The sequence below is a fragment of the Aotus nancymaae genome, unplaced genomic scaffold (assembly GCF_030222135.1).
Source record: "Aotus nancymaae isolate 86718 unplaced genomic scaffold, 86718_ANA_hifiasm-v0.15.2.pri h1tg000057l, whole genome shotgun sequence".
Classification (NCBI taxonomy): Eukaryota; Metazoa; Chordata; class Mammalia; order Primates; family Aotidae; genus Aotus; species Aotus nancymaae.
Window position 1 is genome coordinate 9105545 of NW_026988471.1, and position 19652 is coordinate 9125196.

At 36.1% G+C, this 19652-nt stretch overlaps 1 protein-coding gene across 4 annotated transcripts in view; it reads left to right on the forward strand.

The window, feature by feature from the left end:
- The window catches only part of TAF1B (TATA-box binding protein associated factor, RNA polymerase I subunit B), an 81061-nt gene that overhangs the window by 33921 nt on the left and 27488 nt on the right, over positions 1-19652 (forward strand). For all 4 annotated transcript variants that reach the window (XM_021669023.2, XM_021669020.2, XM_012438858.2 and 1 more), the window contains one exon: positions 3348-3447. In XM_021669023.2, coding sequence (XP_021524698.1) covers positions 3406-3447 — 42 coding nt within the window. In that variant the 5' untranslated portion in view covers positions 3348-3405. The remainder of the gene's footprint in view (positions 1-3347; positions 3448-19652) is intronic.

Sequence of the window (19652 nt, forward strand, 5' to 3'; positions counted from 1 at the left end):
ATAAAATAGAACAGTTGTTAACAGTGTACTGGTAGTACTACCCTTGAGCGTCAAGGCTGTCATTGAGTAAACTATACGGGATACTTGAATGCAAGCACTGCAACACTCTGACAGTGGATCTGAGCATGCGCCAACTAACTACAAGTAACACATCAGTGGGTAGCATCTATAGCTTGGCTGTGCTGGACAAAGAGAGGGTTTGTGTCTCACATGGGTCAGAGAGATGGCATGAGATTTCATCACGCTCTTTAGAATGGCATACAATTTAACATGTATGACTTGTTTATTTCTGGAATCATCCATTGTTTATTTTTAGACCACAGGTAGCTGAAACCATGCAACGCAAAAAGGATAAGGGAGGACTGCTGTGCTGGCATTCCAGGTAGAGAGAGGTTGCCAGTGCCAAGCCCTAAAGCAGGAGCAGTGTGGTGAAGGAGCAGAGGAGAGCTAGTGTGACCGGAGCCAGAGAATTCTAAGGCGGAGTAGGAGGATGAGGGTAAACAGATAGTCAAAGGCAGATTGCTGTCTTTGTAAACCAAGTTAGGAATTTGGATTTTTAAAACTTGAGGTATAATTTAGATATAAAAATTCACTCTTTAAAAATATACAATTCAGTGGTTTTCAATATGTGTTCAAAGTTTACAAAGTTGTGCAGTCTCTGTTTTCAGGACACATCACTCCAGAAGAAAACCTCATACCCAGGAGGACTCCAGATTTTAAGTGTGAGAGCAAGCCACTGGGAAGGTTGCAGCAGGAGAGATAGGATCTGATTGATGTTTTTAAAAGATCATTCAGGCAGCTGTGGAAAATGGGTTCTAGGAAGGGAAGGGTAGAAGCAAGGAGACCAGGTGGTCTTTTGCTATTTCTTCAGGCAAAATGATGGTGGCTTGAATTATGGCAGTGGTCATGGTGACTGGGTTCAGGATCTGTTTTATAGGTAGACACGACTTAATTCTAATGCAGTGCTTTTTTCAGTGATCTGAGATGAAAGATGAGTTTCTTAAATTTCTAATCCAACATAGATTGAAACTTTAGAAAATTACATAATTATAAGTAGAGACAGTGTTTCCAGGGGACATGGCTAAAGCCTGTTGGTCAGGAGAGGCATATGGAATGCTTTTAGTCTATGCCAGTTTTTGTATCAACTTCATGGATTGATCTAGAGAAGCAGCTGAAAATACCTAAGAAGGGAAATAGATTGTTCAGAACTTTGAGTAAGCAGCTTTTTTTTTTAAATAAACACTTCTAAAAGGAAATTTAAAGTTAAAAAGAAAAAACGTTGAAAGAGGCAAAGAGCAGACTATTTATAAATGGTGAGAAACTGTTAGAACTCCAGATGCCCAAGACCTGCTCTTTGCGGACATTTCTGCTTCCCCTAGGCAGGCCTCTCATTTATTCCTCTGCTGCTACAGAACTGAGTGTGCCTCTGTTGCACTGCTTCAGACAGAGTCTGTACTGACTCAAGTGCAGGCTGTTTTTCTGACCTATTAGAATGGGAGTACAGAGGACCCTTTATCTCTTACTTATCTGCAGACTCCTAACACTCCACACAGTGCTGGCATATGTTATCACATGGGAGTGAAGACTACATAAATAATGAGCACATTAACATAGTGGAATACCTGGCAGTTTTAAAAGTGACAGATATGCATTACATCTTGTACATAAAATAATATTAAACCAAAAATATAGTTTCAAAATAATACAAATACCAATTACTGTGCATAAATACTATATAAACTAAATATACTAATAAAAACTTAGCTGGGAAGCTTTAACACCATTTTTATATAAATATTGAATTCTCAACTTTCAGTAAACTGAAAGTTAAAGAAAGCACATTTTTAAATTTGAAATTAAAGTTGAGGCTAGGCTTTGTGACTCATACCTATAATTCCAGCACTGGGAGGCCAAGGCAGGCAGATCACTTGAGGTCAGGAGTTTAAGACCAGCCTGGCCAACATGGTAAAACCCTGTCTCTACTAAAAACATAAAAATTAGCTAGGCATGGTGGTGGGCACCTGTAATTCCAGCTACTTGGGAGGATGAGGCAGGAAAATCACTTGAACTTAGGAGGTGGAGGCTGCAGTGAGCTGAGGTTGTACAACTGCACTGCAGCCTGGGCGACAGAGAGACTGTCTCAAAAAAAAAAAAAAAGGTTGAATCAGTTTTGTCCTTTAAGTGCTACAAAGCTGAAAGCCAAATGTCAGCCCAGCTCTAGCAACAGCAAAGTCTTCAAAGCAGTGCATTTTATATACTTATTCCTGTCTTTAGCTCACTTTCCTTAATTTTCTTATTTTAAAAATCTTATGTATAGGTATATGTATATATTTGACATGGTTGCAAGACCCCCATTTCTCATTCTCAGTTCTCCTTCCTTTATTTTTCTTCTTGACATTTCAGCCTACCTAACATACTCTAGATTTCACGTATCTGTTTTGTGTCTTTCTTTTCTCACTAGAATGTAAACTCCATAGGAACAAGAATGTTTTTCTATTTCACTGCTGTTTCCCTGCAGCCTAGAATACTACTGGATATATAGTATTCAATACATTGTTGTTAAATTAATGAATTATAAATAAATTTATTTGTCTATTTATATATATGTGTTATTTTCTTCAAACTCAATAATTGACTCAAAATATTTGATCTGTGTACCAGGCATCAGGGCGGAATGGTGAGCAAACAGGCAAGGTCCCTCCCCTTAATGGTTCTTTCACCAACAAACATCTACTGTGCACTATTATAGATATTGGAGACAGAAGGGTAGACAAGGGAGGTAGGCTCTCACAGAAAATGGGGATCAAGGTAGACCTCCTTGAAGGAGTGATTTATGAGTAGGAGCCTATCACATGAGGGGAGCCAGGGATACAGGGAATGCCATGTTGAAAAGGCTGGTGGTGAACTAACAGGTAAGAGAGACACTTGTTGGACACTTCTTTTTTTTTTTAACAGGATCTCACTCTGTTGCCCGGGCTGGAGTACGGTGATATGGTCATGGCTCACTAGAACCTCAAACTCCAGGGCTCAAGCAGTCTTCCTGTCTCCGCCTCCCAAATAGCTAGGGCTACAAGCATGTGCCACTGTGCCCAGCCCTTCTTAGACATATTTAATCTGTTTAGTCAGGAACTTAAGAGAATCATTCAGTAATTGGCTAAATAGTCCAACATACAGATAAAGAGAATAATAGATATGATCAGATTTATCATCTTTAAAAATAAGCAAGAAATAGAATATGCTTAACTAATTCTTATCCTTGTCTTTGAATTAAGAGATTTTCTTAAAGCATTTACTCTGCTATATCAGTATATAGCTCTCATTAAAACTTTTTCTTTTTAAAAATACAGATTTGTTGAAGAGGACCATATTCCTTACAAAAATGCTTTTCAGCATTTTCCAGAACAGATGAAATTATATGGGCGTGACAGAGGAATCTTTGGTACAGAGGTAAGTTATTTTCTTTTTTACTTTCTAGTCTCTAATAAGAAAAGAGTGGTATGGTGATATCTATTTTTTGCTTGACTTATTATTTGGTGTTGGGGCTTTTAAAAATGTAATCTGGTTTTATGTTCTATCCAAATATGGAGTATCAGTCATAATTTAATGAAGGATATAATTATTTTTTCTTTTCCTTATGTGGATTCCTCTAATCCTTTAGATTATCCTCAAAATATAGCTGTAGTATGATATGTTGAGACTAAACTTGAGAACTTTTATGTAGAGACCTTTAGGTAATTAAAAAATTTTTTTTCTTTAATAAAAGATGTATTTTGTGTTGTTATTTGCACACTATATTGCTATGGAGGAAAGAGAAGAAAGTTATTACCATGTTTCTAAAGGCACTATTTTAAGTTCTTCACTTATGTTAGTTTATCTTTTTCTAGATCTGTTTTCCGATGTCTCCAATGGAAGGATTTCTGTCCTTTGATTATGAGTTTATGTCACTATTGATGATACTTAAAGGTTATTCCCCTTGGTTCTCATCAGAAGTTTTTTGGTGTACTAAATATTAATATTAAATACTTTCCTCCATTCACCTACTTAAGGAATTATTTTCATAGAACTTCATGACCTTGACATGTGCTCCAAAATTAGTACTTTATAGAAGTATAGTGTAACAAATTCTTACTGCATCTTCATAGAACCTATTTAAGTGTTTGAAGAACTAAGATAGTGAGAAGGGTAGAAAAGTCAGCAAATAGGCTAAAAGATGATACAATGGGTAAAAACCCTAACCACTGTAGTTCTAAGTCAGACTACCATCTGTGTGACCTTGGCAAGGCATTCTGTCTTTCTGAGGTGTCTGCTTATATGTAAAATTGGGATATCAGCTCAACTATTTATCATGCAGAGGTTTAGCAGGGATCACATGAGATCACAGATATGAAAGAACTTTGTAAACTATACATGACACAAATAGAAAGTGGCACTGGTACAGAAGGAATAATTGATTCTCCACATGAAAAACTATGAAGGATATTGTATAAATGTAATTAATTAATGGTTTATTTTGAATTAGATTTTTAAACCAAAACTGATTTCACCCTCAGAACAACTTGAGTGGTAGCAATTTCAATAGATTGGGAGAGCAGAAAGCAAGCTTGGACATTTGCTTCCCTAACTCTAGGTGTGTGTCTTTATGTCTTCATAGTTACTCAGTTTTCCTAGAGCGACTAGTAAAACTAAGTTATCGCTTTTGCATTAGCTATCAGGTTTGTTTTGGTTAATAAAAATTTATTTCTTCTGTATCTCGCCCTTCTTTCTCCCTACCTCCCATTCCTTCCCTCCACTTTCTCCTTTTCTCTCTTAATTTCCAAAAATTCTCAGAGACATTCACTGAGATTTGGATTTTTTTTAAATCCAAAATTTTTAAATTTTGGATTTGAAAAAAAAAAAGATACCATTTTGGAAAATAAAGTTTTCATTTTAGATTCTGTTAACTTTTGCATGTGTTCATTTCTAGATTTCCTTTTCATCTGCAGTCCAGTGCTCTACTTCTGAGCTATACCTTGTCCTTCATTTCTAGGTTTTCTCAAATTAGGTTCCAGGAAGCCCATGGATATCGGAAAGATAATGTATCTTGTTTCTCATGATGATACTATTTTATAATTTTGGTTACCATATATTCAACTTTTTGCAAAGGATATCATTTCCTGTGCTGAGTTTATATGCTTGTAAATGCTATCTAACCGATAATTTCCTTTTTAAGAAGTTTAGTTTCATTTTAAATATACTCACATAGACACTCAAATTTCACTATTTAAAAGTAATTATTTTCAAAAATTTATTTTCTGTGTTCTTTCAAATAGTAATAGATCCCATTATTACTAAATGTTTAGGGGACTGCAAGAGAGAGTGATAATGCACCAAATTGAAAGACTGTTTCTGTAATAACCACTGTGGCTTACATTTCCCAGAAGCCTAGCGTATGCCTTTAGTTAAGATTTACATTACCGGCTGGGCACAGTGGCTAACGTCTGTAATCTTAGCACTTTGGGAGGCCGAGGCAGGTGGATCACAAAGTGAAGCGATTGAGACCACCCTGGCCAACATGGTAAAACCCTGTCTCTACTAAAAATACAATAATTAGCTGGGCATGTTGTTGCACACCTGTAGTCCCAGCTACTTGAGAGGTTGCAGTGAGCTGAGATTGCAGTAAGCTGAGATTGCAGTGAGCTGAGATTGTGCCACTGCACTCCAGCCAGGTAACAGAGTGAGACTCCATCGCAAGAAAAAGAGAAAAAGATTTACGTTGCCCACTTATGGGCAGTGTGATTAGAAGTGCCTACAACTATAATAGTTGTGTTTATTTCTGATGGCGATTCAAGATTTCAATCTGAAATATTATTTTCTCAGTATTGTATCACATCTAAACTGTTTTCTTCTTTTTTTAAATTTTAACAATTTGAGACAAGTTTTGTAAATTAAGAGATGAAATGAGTTATGTTTATTTGATCTGAAACCATTCAAATACTAATTTGTACTCATCAATTACTGAGAGAAGAGTTTTGAAATCTCCAACTATGATTGCAACTTTTTCTTTCACATCCTATCAGTTTTTGCTTCTGTTACTGGAGCTCTATTACTAGGTGTGTAACATTTATAGTATTTTGTCTTCTTGATAAATTAACTCATTTATCATTATCTAATGTCACTTTTTTCTCCTGATGCTATTTCTTGTTTTTACATCTACTTGTCTGATATTAATATAGCCACTCCAAGTTTTTTTAAATGGATGTTTGCACAGTATTTCTTTTTTCATTCTTTTATTTTTGACCTATCTGTGTCTTTATATTTAAAGTGGTTTTTTGGTGGTTATTATGTCATTGGGTGTTGATTTTTAAACATCTAATTGATAATCTCTGCCTTTTAATTTGTGTGTTTAAGCCATTTACATTTGATATGATTATCAATATAGTTGGGTTTGAATTTACCATCTTGATATTACTTGTCTAGTCTGGGTTTTTTTTTCTTTCCTTTTTTTCTTCTTTTCCTGCCTTCTTTTGGATTAATTAAGAATTTTTTTTTTTAAGGATAGGGTTTTATTCTGTCACCCAGGCTGGAGTACAGTGGCATGATCATAGCTCAGTGTAACCTCAAACTCTTGGGCTTAAGCAATTCTCCTGCCTTAGCCTCCCTAGTAGCTGGGACTATGAGCACATACCACCACAGCTTGCTAATTTAAAAAAAAAAAAAAAAAATTCTTAGAAACAAGGGTCTTGCCATGATGCCCAGGCTTAAATTAAGAATATTTTTATGATTTAATTTTATCTCCACTATTGATTTATTAACTGTACCTCTTTGTTTTCTTTCTTTTGTGGTTGATCTAGGGTTTACAGTATTCATCTTTACGTTTTCTCAGTCTACCTCAACTGATAATATGCCATTACTTGTATAGAGTAAGACCCTTACAACAGAATACTTCCACTTCCTTCCTCCCATCCTTTAGTGTCAAACATTTCACTTCTACCTTATTATAAGTCCCACAATGCATTGGGAATTTTTTTTTTCCTGTAAGCAGTCACTTATCTCTTCAAGAGATTTAAAATGAGAAAAATCATTTTTTATTTGCCATTTCTGATAATCTTTTTATTTAGATCCCTATTTCTGTCTAAAAAAAGTCCTTTAACATTTCTTATAGTACAGATCTGCTAGCAATGAATTATTGTGGCTTTTCTTGTTCTAAAAATAAAGTCCTAACTTTGCCTTAATTTTTCAAAGATATTTTCAGTAGGTATAGAATTCTGGGCTCGTGCCTTTTTTTCACTACTTTAAAGATGTCATTACATTGTCTTCGGGCCTGCCTAATTTCTGATACCAATCTGCTATAATTCTTATCTTTACTGTTCTCTATGTAATGTGCCTTTTTTCCTTTAGCTGCTTTTTAAGATTTCTCTTTATCACTGGATTTCGCCAATTAGATTATTATGTGCCTTATCACAGTTTTTTATGTTTCTTCTGCGGGGTTTTGTTTTAATTTTTTTTTTTTTTTTAAGACAGTGTTTTGCTCTTGTTACCCAGGCTGGAGTGCAATGGTACAAACTCAGCTAACTGCAACCTTCGCCTCCAGGTTCAAGCGATTCTCTTGCCTCAGCCTCCCAAGTACCTGGGATTACAGGCATGTGCTACCACACCTGGCTAATTTTGTATTGTTATCGTTAGCAGAGACGGGGTTTTACCATGTCAGCCAGGCTGGTCTTGAACTCCTGACCTCAGGTGATCCGCCCACCTTGACCGCCCAAAGTGCTGGGATTACAGGCAGGAGCCACTGCACCCAGCCTTCTGCTTGGGTTTTATTTACCTTAGATTTATGGGTGTACAGTTTTCAACAAATGTGGAAATTTTTCATCCATTATTTCTCCAAATTCTTTTGGCCTCCCCTTGCTTTTTTCTGGAACACTAATTACATGTTAGACCACTTTATTGTATCATAGCTCCCTGAGGCTTTTGCTTCTTTTTATTTTTCCAGTCTTTCTGCTTAGTATGTTTTGTTTTGATAATTTATATTGTTATGTCTTCAAATTCAGTGATCTTTACTTCTTGAATATCTTTTAATGTGTCGTTAAACCCATTCGATATGTTTTTCATTTCAGATACTGTATTTTTCATTTCTGGAACTTCAATTTTAGTCTTATTTCTTCTCTTTCTCTTCTCATTATGTTCTTGTTTTCTTTTATATTCTTGACTGTATTGACAATATTTGTAATAGATGTTCTAAAACCCTAGTCTACCAATTCCATTGTCTTTGTTATTTCTGGGTCTGTTTCTATTGATTAGTTATGTATCATATTTTCCTGCCCCTTTGCATGACTGGTATTTTTTATTGGATGCAGTCATTGTAAATTTTACGTTGTTGAGTCCTAGATTTTTTGTTCTAGTATATAATTAAGTAACTTGAACAGTTTAATCTTTTGGAAGCTTGTTTTTAAGTTTTGGTGTGTGTGGTTTGTTATTAATAGTTTCTTTTTTCTGGATATTTTAGCCTCACTACTAAGGCACATCCCTACTAAAGACTCTACCCAATGCCCCTGGTATTACAAAGTCTCAGCACTCTGGCTGTTGCCTTCTGTTAGCTTTGGAAATTGTTTGATCTACTGCTTTTCTGTTATTTTTTTTCCCTGGCCTCAGATATTTTCTCATACATGCACGTATTGATACTCAGCCAGACACATGAGAGGTCCCCTTTACAGGTATCTGGATCTCTCTGTCTATGCATTTTATCCTTTCTGGTACTCGGCTTGCAAATTTTAGCCACCTCAGCTTCTAGGAACTCCAGTCTCTGTCTCCTCAGCTCATCAAGACCACTTAGCTCTGTTTCACTTCCCACCGTTGCACTGCAGTTTGGAAACTGCCTCCAGGCAGTAAGCTGGAGCCATTTGTTTCTCTTCTCTTAGGGATTAGTGTCCCATGCTGTCTGTTGTCCAACGCTTGAACTGTTCTTTCGTATATTTTTTCCAGTTTTCTGTTGGATATAGTGGAAAATCAATTCCCATAGTCATTAGTCCTTCATGGGCAGAAACAGAAGTGTTGTGAATACCAGTTTTTAGACATTTAGAAATAGAATCAGTATTCAGATGCTTTTTAGGTGTTACCTAAAAAATGGTAGTCTTTATTCATGAATCTTGTCAGTAATCTGATCTTTGCTTGAATCTTTTTTCCTAAATAAACCATGTTATTGCCTGCCATAGTAATAATCCCTTTTGTTGATCTATTTTTTCCTTTTTTGAAGTAGTATTGTTTTTAATTGACAAATTATAATTATATACATGTATGGCGTACAGTGTGATTTGCGATATGTATACCATGTGAAATGATTAAATCAAGCTAACTAACTTATCTGTCACCTCACCTATCATTTTTATGGTGAGACACTTGAAATTTACTCTCTTATTTTAAATTATACAATACAGTCATGTGCTGTATAACTTGTTTCAGTCAACAATGGATCACATATACAATGGTGGTCCAGTAAGATTGTAATGGAGCTGAAAAATTTCTGTCACCTAATGATGTAGCCTTCATAACCTCTTAGCACAACATATTACTCGTGGGTTTGTGGTGATGCTGCTGTGAACAGACCTGTGCTGCCAGTGGTATAAAAGTATAGCATATACAATTATGTACGGTACAGAATACCTTTTTAAAATTACTTTCCTGTTTCTTTTATTCCCCAACTTTATTTCCCTCTAAGGTGTAAGAATTTTTTTGGTATCTTTAATTTTTTTAACTGATACATGATATATGTATCTATTTCTGGGGTACATGTGATAATATATTTATATCATTTGGAATACACAATACTTGATAATAACTGTGTTACTGTTGCTGGTTTGTGTATTTACTAAACTTTAATCATTACTTTAGAGTGTACTTTTTCTATTTATTAAAAAAAAAGTTAAGAACCTGAGGCAGGTTCCTCAGGAGATATTCTGGAAGAAGGCGTCGTTGTCACAGGAGACGACAGCCCTGTGCGTGCTATTGCCCCAGCGCCATGCAGGCCTGGGCTAATGTGTATGTTTGTGTTTTAGTGTTTAATAAAAAAATTTAAAAAGTAAAAAGATACAAATTTTTAAATAGAAAAAAGCTTATGGAATAAGGATATAAAGAAAGGAAACATTTTGTATAGCTGTACAGTATGTTTGTGTTTTCACCTAAATTTTATTACAAGAGTCAAAAAGTTTAAAGTTTTTTTCAGTTTATGTAGAAAAAAATACAGTAAGCTAAGGATGATTTATTACTGAAGAAAGAAGAGTTTTTTAGTATAAATTTTGTGTAGCCTAAGTGTACAGTGTTTGTGTAGTATGCAGTAATATTGTAAGCCTTCACATTCTCTCACCACTTACTGGCTCACCCAGAGCAACTTTCAGTCTTGCAAGCTTCATTCATGGTAAATGCCCTATAGAGGTGTACAGTTTGTTTATGCTGTATTTTTGCCGTACCTTTTTATGTTTAGATACATAAATACTTAGCATTGTGTTACAGTTGCTTACACTATTCAGCACATAACATGCAGTACATGTTTGTAGCCTGGGAGTAATAGGCTATGTCATATAGCCTAGGTGTGTAGTGGGCTGTACTAGTTTAAGTACAGTCTTCACATAATTAAATTGCCCAGTGATGTATTTCTCAGAAAGTATCTCTGTCATTAAGCTACGCGTGACTATCCATTATTGATTACAGTCACTGCTGTGCAGTAGATTTCAAAACCTGTTCCTTCTGTCTTCTGAAACTTTGTACCCTTTAACCAACAACTCCCCGTTCCCTCCCTTCTCAGCTTCACCCAGCCTTAGATACTACATATAAGTGAGGTCATGCAGTATTTGTCTTTCTGTGCCTGGCCTATTTTACTTAGCATAATGTCCTCCAGGTCCACCATGTTGTCGCAAATGACAGAATTTCCTTTTTAGTTTAAGGCTGAATAGTTTCCCATTCTATACGCGTGCTACATTTTCTTTATCCATTCATCCATCAATGGACACTTAGGTTGATTCCATATCTTGGCTTTTGTGAATTATGCTGCAGTGAACCCCTTCATCATACTGATTTTGATTTATTTGGATATATACCCAGAAGTAGGATTGCTGGATCATATGGTAGTTCTATTTTAAGTTTTTTGAGGGACCTCCGTTTCATTTCCATGATGGCTATGGTAATTTACATTCTCACCAACAATGTGCAAGAGTTCCCTTTTCTTTGCATCCTTGCCAACAGTTATCTTTCATCTTTTTAAATTAATTTTGAGTGAAGGGACAGGATCAGAAAGCAGAGAGACTTCTTAGATTTTGGTGGAAAGATAAGTATAGAAAATAATATGAGATTATGTCTTGGTAACAACCATTGCACTTTTTTTTACTTGCATCTTGGAGAGCACTTTAAAAAAATTATTTTGGAATAATTTTAGATTTATAGAAAAGTTGCAAAACTAAGAATAGTACAAATATATGGGATATATACCCATATTTCCTGTACCCAGATTTAACTGTTGTCAGCATTTTATCCCATTGTTTGATCATTTGTGCAATTTTCCCTGTCTGTCTATCTACCTACCTGCCTGTGTATCTGTGTAAATTTATTTCTGAATCATTGATTATAAGTTATGTTCATCCTGGTCCATTACTCCTGAGTACTTTAGAAGACTGAAACAAGGTAGCTAAGTAATGAAAAAATAAGCCAAACAAAACCAGAAACAATCTAAATATCTATCAACAGGAAAATGGATAAAATATGATACAGTCATATAATGGTACATTAAACAACTATGAAAATTAATGAACTGCAGCTACAAGCAACATGAATGAACCTAAGAAACATTATATAGAGTGTGAGTCAGGCTAGACATGGTGGCTTGCCTGTATTCTGAGCTACTAGGGAGGCTGACGTGGGAGGATTGCTTGAGCCTTAGGAGGTCAAGGCTACAGTGAGCTATGATCATGCCACTGTGCTCCAGCCTGGATGACAGAGCAAGACCCTGTCTCAAATAATAATAATAACTTTAAAAAAGGGCAAAGCTCAGAAAACTACATCCTATGGTATAATACCATCTTTTTAAAAGGCAAGTTAACAATGAGCAAAATTCAGTAAACGAGTTACCTCTGGAGCTGGAAACAGAGGGCTGGGATAGGGAAAAAGTACACTGGTAGATGCAACAATATTGATAATGTTTTAGTTCTTAAGTCAAGTAATGGATTCATAGGTTTTTATTATTATCATGCTTCATAGCTTACAGATATGTTTTATGTATTCGCTTGCATTTTTCAAAATTTTAAAGACAGCTAAAGGATGTTGTCTAAATAGAATTTATAAAAGAGAGGAGTAAAAGACAGTTTGTCATGCATGGTTTGTTTGTATATGTCTTACATCCCTAACTAAAAGTGTAAATTAATTGAGCATAAAGACCATATTTAGTGCTACTATTTTGTTATCTGTATTATAGATTCCATAAGACCTACTATAATTTGTATACAAAATAAGGACTCAGTCTGTGTTTATTGATTACATGATTTGAAATAGCTATAAAACAGTAAGTTTAAACACTTTATTTTCAGAAAAATTCGAATTGATCTGTTGGGGAGTTTTTCTCACATAGGTAGGAAATTTCCAGACTGCTTCTGATATATTTATTACACAATATATCAGAAGGCCACTAAATAGTGACATTTGGTTAAGAGAAATTTAAAGAAGAAAACATTCTATTAAATTTTAGTGGTAAATATATAAGGGATATAACTTCTTCTTGTAAGCAAGGACATTTAAAAATAAAGAGTTATGGGTGTGTCAGTATCACTCATAAAAAACTTAGCAGTTCATATTCTTACCAGTATACTGAAACCAATAGTGAATTACTCAGGCTAGAAAATGTATCTGAGGCTGCATTTATATTTCTTTTAGAATCATACCTCATGTTTGCTAAGGGAAGCTGATAATTTTGTGTGGATTACATATGCTTTTGTTTCATCCTGGGCCAGTATGCCCCAGTACCCAGCATGCCCAGGGCTTTCTTCACCTCTCCCTCTCAGGAGGAGAGAATGGGAACTTGGTTTTACACCAGCCTAAACTAAATTCCGAGTAATGGCCAAGGTAAATCTGCTGCAACACTGATCACATAACCCTTCCAAAATCAAATCGAAATTATTTTGAGATTATCTACTCTTCTGAATACCATCTTTTAAACTTCATTACTACAGATATGTGAAATTGGAACCTGGCTATGCAACAATCAGCAGAGTGTTTGGAGAACAGACACATATTAAGGAGGACTCCAGTAGGCTTTTACCAGCTCTGATCCTGGGGCCAAAACAAATTATTGTCTCCTGTTCAGTTGGCAAATCCTCATTGGTCACCAGTTCATAATTTTGTATTTGTTCATAAGGTTTGTGTTAGTCTGTGCAAGTTGACAACACGTTTCTAAAAAGATCTCTTGCTGGCAGTTCAAATGGTTAAAAAAAAAAAAGAATAATAAACTAAAAAGGTCTCATCCTCAGGGCCAAGACTATATTTTACATAAAGCAATATGTTCACCACAAACTCCAAGAAGACTACATTTTGAACATAAAAAAATATTATTTGTTATTGGGCATGGTGGCTCATGCCTGTAATCCCAGCACCTTGGGAGCCTGAGGCAGGAGTATCCCTTTAGTCCAGGAGTTCAAGACCAGCCTGGGCAACATGGTGAAACTCTGGCTCTACAAAAAATACAGAAATTAGCCGAGTGTGACAGCACCTGCCTGTGGTCCCAGCTACTCAGGAGGCTGAGGCGAGAGGATCACCTGAGTCCAGAAAGTGGAGGCTGCAGTGAGCTGTGATTGTGCCACTGCACTACAGCTTGGGTAAGAGTGAGACCCTGTCTCAAAAAAAGAAAAAAGGTATTTTTTGCTGCTACATGGTAGGTTTACTCTCATTAAGAAAAGTCGAGCAGATTAAAAATGCAAGGTGGACTGTTTATACGTCATGATACATGTGGAATTCATTTTATTCTCTTTCCATAAATGATTACAGTGCTTTCTCATTACTTCTGATAGTTTTATTCCTCGTTAATTTTTCTTTGCTCTGGAGAGTCTTGATATCAGTTTGGATTAACAGGTGCACTTAGCATTACCTTTTTCTCAGCTGAATCTTTGCTTCAAAACAATAAGAATAAGTAAGGGTGAGGCACTGCCCTCTCTTTTTTTTTAAATAGCTGAGCAGGAAGTTTGCCTCTGACAGGGTATTGTAATCAGGTTTATCACAGGAGCCTGCTGTTGTGTAACAGAAACTCTAGCCTGTCCTTACCTGTCTTAAAGTATTGCTTCATGAAGGAAAATAAACTCGCTGTAATATTTGTGAAATTCAATAAAATGCTTTCCCAAGCACTCTGTTTTTAATGCATGCTGGAACAATTTATTATAGCTTTGTGGTCTTTTAAAAAACATATTAAACTTGTGATTTCTTACTGTTATAATTAAATGGATCTGTATCACTCCAGAAGCCCTATATGTCACATTTATTATACCTTTTAGACACATCTTCAGCCAAGTGTAGTAAATGTCCACACTCCCTCCCTACTTTCCTCCCTTCCTTCCCTCTTTTTTCAAGAAGAAAGGGTTTGTGGTGCCTTCAGATGACTGTTGATTTAATTGACAGGCAGTTTTTCTTCATTGTGTGCTTTTTGCCTTTGCTCACAAAAGTGCATTCACTATTCTATAGTATGTTGAAACTTTTAAATGGAAACGGCTTTTCATTAACAAAGGAAGCATTTTCTTCCCCCCTTCCATGCCTTAGCTTTCTCCACTAAGTCTTGGCTTCTTCAGCAGCTGTACCTCCACCAGAAATGACAAAAGGTGCAATTGTGCTAGGAGATGGCGATGGAGATAATGCCAGTGGAGTTTTGTGTGTGGGCTGCTGGGGACTGTTTTCCTTCTGTGTTTGGTTTTGTTTTATTTTTGTTATTCCAGAAAGTTGAGAGCACATCTAAAAACCAAAAAAAAAAAAAAAAAAGAAAAAAGGCTTTAAAAATCCTCAAGCTTTTATCCCAGGTGAGCTGTTTCTTTCCATTAAGTTGTTCTGTTAGTATTTCAGTGAGCCCCTCTGTCTTAATAACAACAAATCTAACAAAACTCACTTAAAGCAGAGGGACATGGAATACAGAGAGTGTTGATGTGATTTGTTTTCTTTTTCCAAGCAGGCCGTGAGAGTCTCTTCTTGCCATTACCCTGACTTAAGAGCAAAGCTCAGGAGGGGCGATAGGTGTGCAAATTAAATTTTAAGTCTTTCCAGCCATCTCCTTTTTCTGAGTTGTGATTCCTGAGCCCAAGTAGATAGCCAGTTCATTTCATTTACTTAATTAATTTGGAGATAACCTTCTTCTCCTTTTTCTGCCTCTGCCTCTTCTGCTGCTTCATTTGTGACTCAACTTTCTGGAGTATGGTGCTGACTTGAAACCCTATTTACTTCTAGCAAAAACCTTTCAGGTTACCTGGTGGAATCAACTGCAAATCTGGTCCCTTTCAGGGGCACCATCTTGTCACAGCATACCAAATAACCAGATCATTGATTGAACCAAAGTATTGGGTCTCAATATACTTGTCTATATTAGATACAATTTAGTCTGTCAGTGACTTACAATAGGGCTACTTCTATCTTTTCAGCCTTGATTTTCTTTATATATTTTAAACCTACAGATCAATTTCTAAATAGATAATATGTAACATAGATACTGTTCTACCACAGTCCTTGGCAATGTTTCTCAATCTCAAGAATTACTCATTTCATCATCCCTCACTAGACTCAGCAAGAAGGGATGAAGAGGAAACTGGAAATTTATTCTGAAGTACATCTCCAGTATTTTGAATGTTGATCAGCAGCATTCTGATCTTCTTCCTGAATGAGTAAAAAGAAAAGATGTAATATTAGGTCAGCCAAACCCACTGTGTGGCACTTGGCCAGGATGATTCATTTTGCCTTGGAGCAATCTTACACCCTTTGTGAAACTGGGTTTCTTTTGGTTGAAAGAAGAGAAAGACTCCTCCAGAGCTGTCAGTCACTTCTTAAGCACTTTCAAATGAAGGCCTTATTGGATTGTTTTGATCTGCCCAGAGTCTTCAAACCTGACTCTAGGTTTGTTCACCTTCTTACTCTGTAGGCCACATGTAGTGCCTGGAATTGTTTGTGCAATCTTTGTTAAATAATAATCTGACAGGTTTCAAATCTACCTGAGGGAAATTGAGGTGAGCGTAATGATCAGTTTCCCTTCCACTCTTCCTTCCCAAACACCATGAGGGAGAAGCCAGCAAGTGTTTTCTTGTGTTCCTGACCCACTTCCCCGCCACCATCATCTCAGCCTCACTGGAATGTTTATGTGTATTTCTCTTTCCAAGTTTGGAGAGCGAAACTGTCTGAGCATTTCTTCCTGTTTACAAAAATAGCCTCTGCATTTTATTTTTTGTTTCTTACAACTGGCATATTCTGTTTTCTGGGAAACCATAGCAGTTTTATTAATCTCTAGAGGCTCTCAGGCTTTAGTATGCATAGGAATATCCTGGAGACTTGTTTAAACTGCAGATGCTTAGACTCAGTGTCAGACATTGATTCAGTAAGTATAGTGTGGGCTTTAAGAAGATGGTTTTTGTAAGCATCTTGCAAGTGATTCTGATGGAGATTGTGCTTTGAGCAGTGCATGTAAGCCTTATCTCTATGTCTGTCTGTCTTTTGTTATTCCACCTTGTTCCACAAAAGATTGAAGGTAGAATTAACAGATAACCAAAGGGTCAGTATAAAACAAAATGCTGATACACCTTATTAAGTATGTGTTGTTTTAAACAATTCTGTTATAACTACATGGGAACTATATCTGTTGAGAAACTGGTCTTTGAGTTTAAAATATATGAAAATAATGAAAATCAAGGCTGAAAAGATAGAAGTATCCCTAGTCTCTGTAAGTCACTGGCAGAGTACAGTATATCTAATGGAGAGGATTCTGGCAGGCTTCTTATTCTGGAAAATGCAGACACATATCTATCTTGGTGTGACATTTTTAATAATTATAGTTTAATAACTCCATATTTTCCCCCAAAATGTATTTCTGTTTATAAGAGGTTTTATGTAAGATAAAAGTAGATATTAGCAAATGCTATAGTTTTTGAATGTCTGTATTCCATATATGCTGAATTTTTTTTAATGCTGAATTTTTAAAATATTGGCTTTATTACACTTCTGATTATGACCTCTTAAACATGTGTTGTTGTTGTTGTTTTCCTTTAGACAGACATTAGATTCCTTTTTTCTTTTTTTTTTTTCTCCTGCCACCTTCTCTGAGAACTTTCAGCCTCCAGAATAGCTGGGATTACAGGCATGTGCCACTACGCCCAGCTAATTTTGTATTTTTAGTAGAGGCAGAGTTTCTCCATGTTGGTCAGGCTTGTCTCAAACTCCAGACCTCAGGTGATCTGCCCACCTCAGCCTCCCAAAGTGCTGGGATTACGGGCGTGAGCCACCGCACCCGGCCATTTTAGCCATAAAAAGTGTGCAGCTCAGTGGCATTAAGTGTATTTACATTTTTGTGCATCCAATATACCACCATCCATCTCTCAAATTTTTTCATCTTCCCACACTGAAACTCATACCCATTAAACACCAACTTTCCATTCCCTACTTGTTCTAGCTCCTGCTTACCGCCATTGTACTTTCTGTCTCTAGGAATTTGACTTCTCTAGGTATCTCATACATGTGGAATCATACAATATTGTCCTTTTGCGTCTGGTGTCTGGCTTATTTCACTTAGCAAAATATCTTTAAGGATCACCTACATTGTTGCTTGTTTCAGAATTTCATTCCTTTTCAGGCTGGATAATACTCTATTATATATATATAAAACATTCAAAATCTATACTACTTGTTACTATCTTAGATGAAATATATATACACTTACGTACATACATGCCATGTTTTGTTCATCCATTCATTGGTGTACGTTTGGGTTGTTTCCACCTTTTGGCTATTGTGAACAATGCCAGTAGGAACGTTGCAATACAAATATTTGTTCACGTCCCTGCTTTTAATTACTGAAGTGCAATTATTGGATCATATAGAAAGTCTATGTTTAATTTTTTAGACAGTCTTATTTCTCATGAATGCCACTAACATTTGCTATTTTTGATTGTCTTGTTTAATGTGCATAAACATATTTGCAAAATTAGGATTGAAGCATATATACAAATTTGTCTCCTGCATTTTAAAAATTCAATATTGTTCTATGAATATTTTCCTAAGTCATGGAACAGCCCATCAAAACATGTTTTCTTAGCTGCTTAATGTGAGGTGTGTATGGATTCATAAAGAGGAATATTTTCCAGTCACTCAAAATGACGTTCTCACAGGCTGTCTCATGACGTTAGAAAATACTCACAAAACATAATGTTAGGTCAAAATTCTGGAGATGAAACTATATTCCTTATCCATTTTGTACAAAAGCTCTCAGACAGGCAGGAGCTTAGCCTAAAAGCAATGTAAACTGTTAGAGAGGGATTTTATTAGGGGAGTGACATACGAGATTTGCATTTTATAATCTTACCCTGGCTGGAAGCAGTGGCTCATGCCTGTAATCTCAACACTTCGGGAGGCCAAAGCAGACAGATTGCATGAGCCTAGGAGTTCGAGACCAGCCTGGGCAACATGACGAAACTCTGTCTCCACAAAAAATTAGCCGAGTGTGGTGGCACATGCCTATAGTTCCAGCCTACTCAGGAGGCTGAGGCGAGAGGATCACTTGAGCCCAGGAGGTCGAGGCTGTAGTGAGCTGTGATCATGCCACTGCACTCTAGCCTGGGCAACAGAGTGAGACCCTGTCTCAAATAATAATAATAATAATAAATTAAATAAAATTTTATCCTGGCTACCAGTTGCAAAGAGGTAGAAGCAGATACAGGACTGTCAGAAGGTTTGTGATAGCCTGGGTCTGGGGTAGAGTTGTTCAAGTGAGGAGGACTATCATTGAAGACCAAGCTTGGAAGTGGAGTTAACAGTCTGTGGAATGGAATGAATGTGGTGTTTGAGGAAAGGGAGGAAAAGGATGTTCCTAAATGTTTGCTTAAGGAACCTATTGAAAGGATTAAAATTTAGGGATGCGGAGAGAGATATCCAGATAGAGATGTCAAATGAGCTGTTGATTTAAATCCCAGTGTTATAAATGTGGATGTGCCTAAAAGTGCTGAGAGAAAAGTCCACCAAGATCCCAACACAGGGTTTCTGTAAGCTGTCAGTGATCTTTATTACCTTTTAATATAGAGTTTTATATTTCCTAAATTTTTGTAATGTTCATGTGTTATTTTTATAATCAATTTTAAATGTTGCTAACATATAGTCATCATGTCATTATTTATATTGGTTTAAAAATGGGAGACAACCTAAAACGCATAACAGTGAGAGAAGACTGGTTCAAAGCGTGGCTAAAGGGTTTTCAATCCCTTTAAAAAACTATTTTGAGTGTTATTCAAAAAGGAAAAGTTAGTTCTGTTTAAAAATAAAAAAGATTTTTAAAAAGTGAAATCTATAATACTGAATTGATTCTAGCAGAATCTGGAATCTAGTCTGGAATTGATTCTAGCAGAATCTGGAATCTAATCTATAGTATAAATAGGTAGATGTGCACAATTATTATTTTCTCCTCAATTCATATTTGA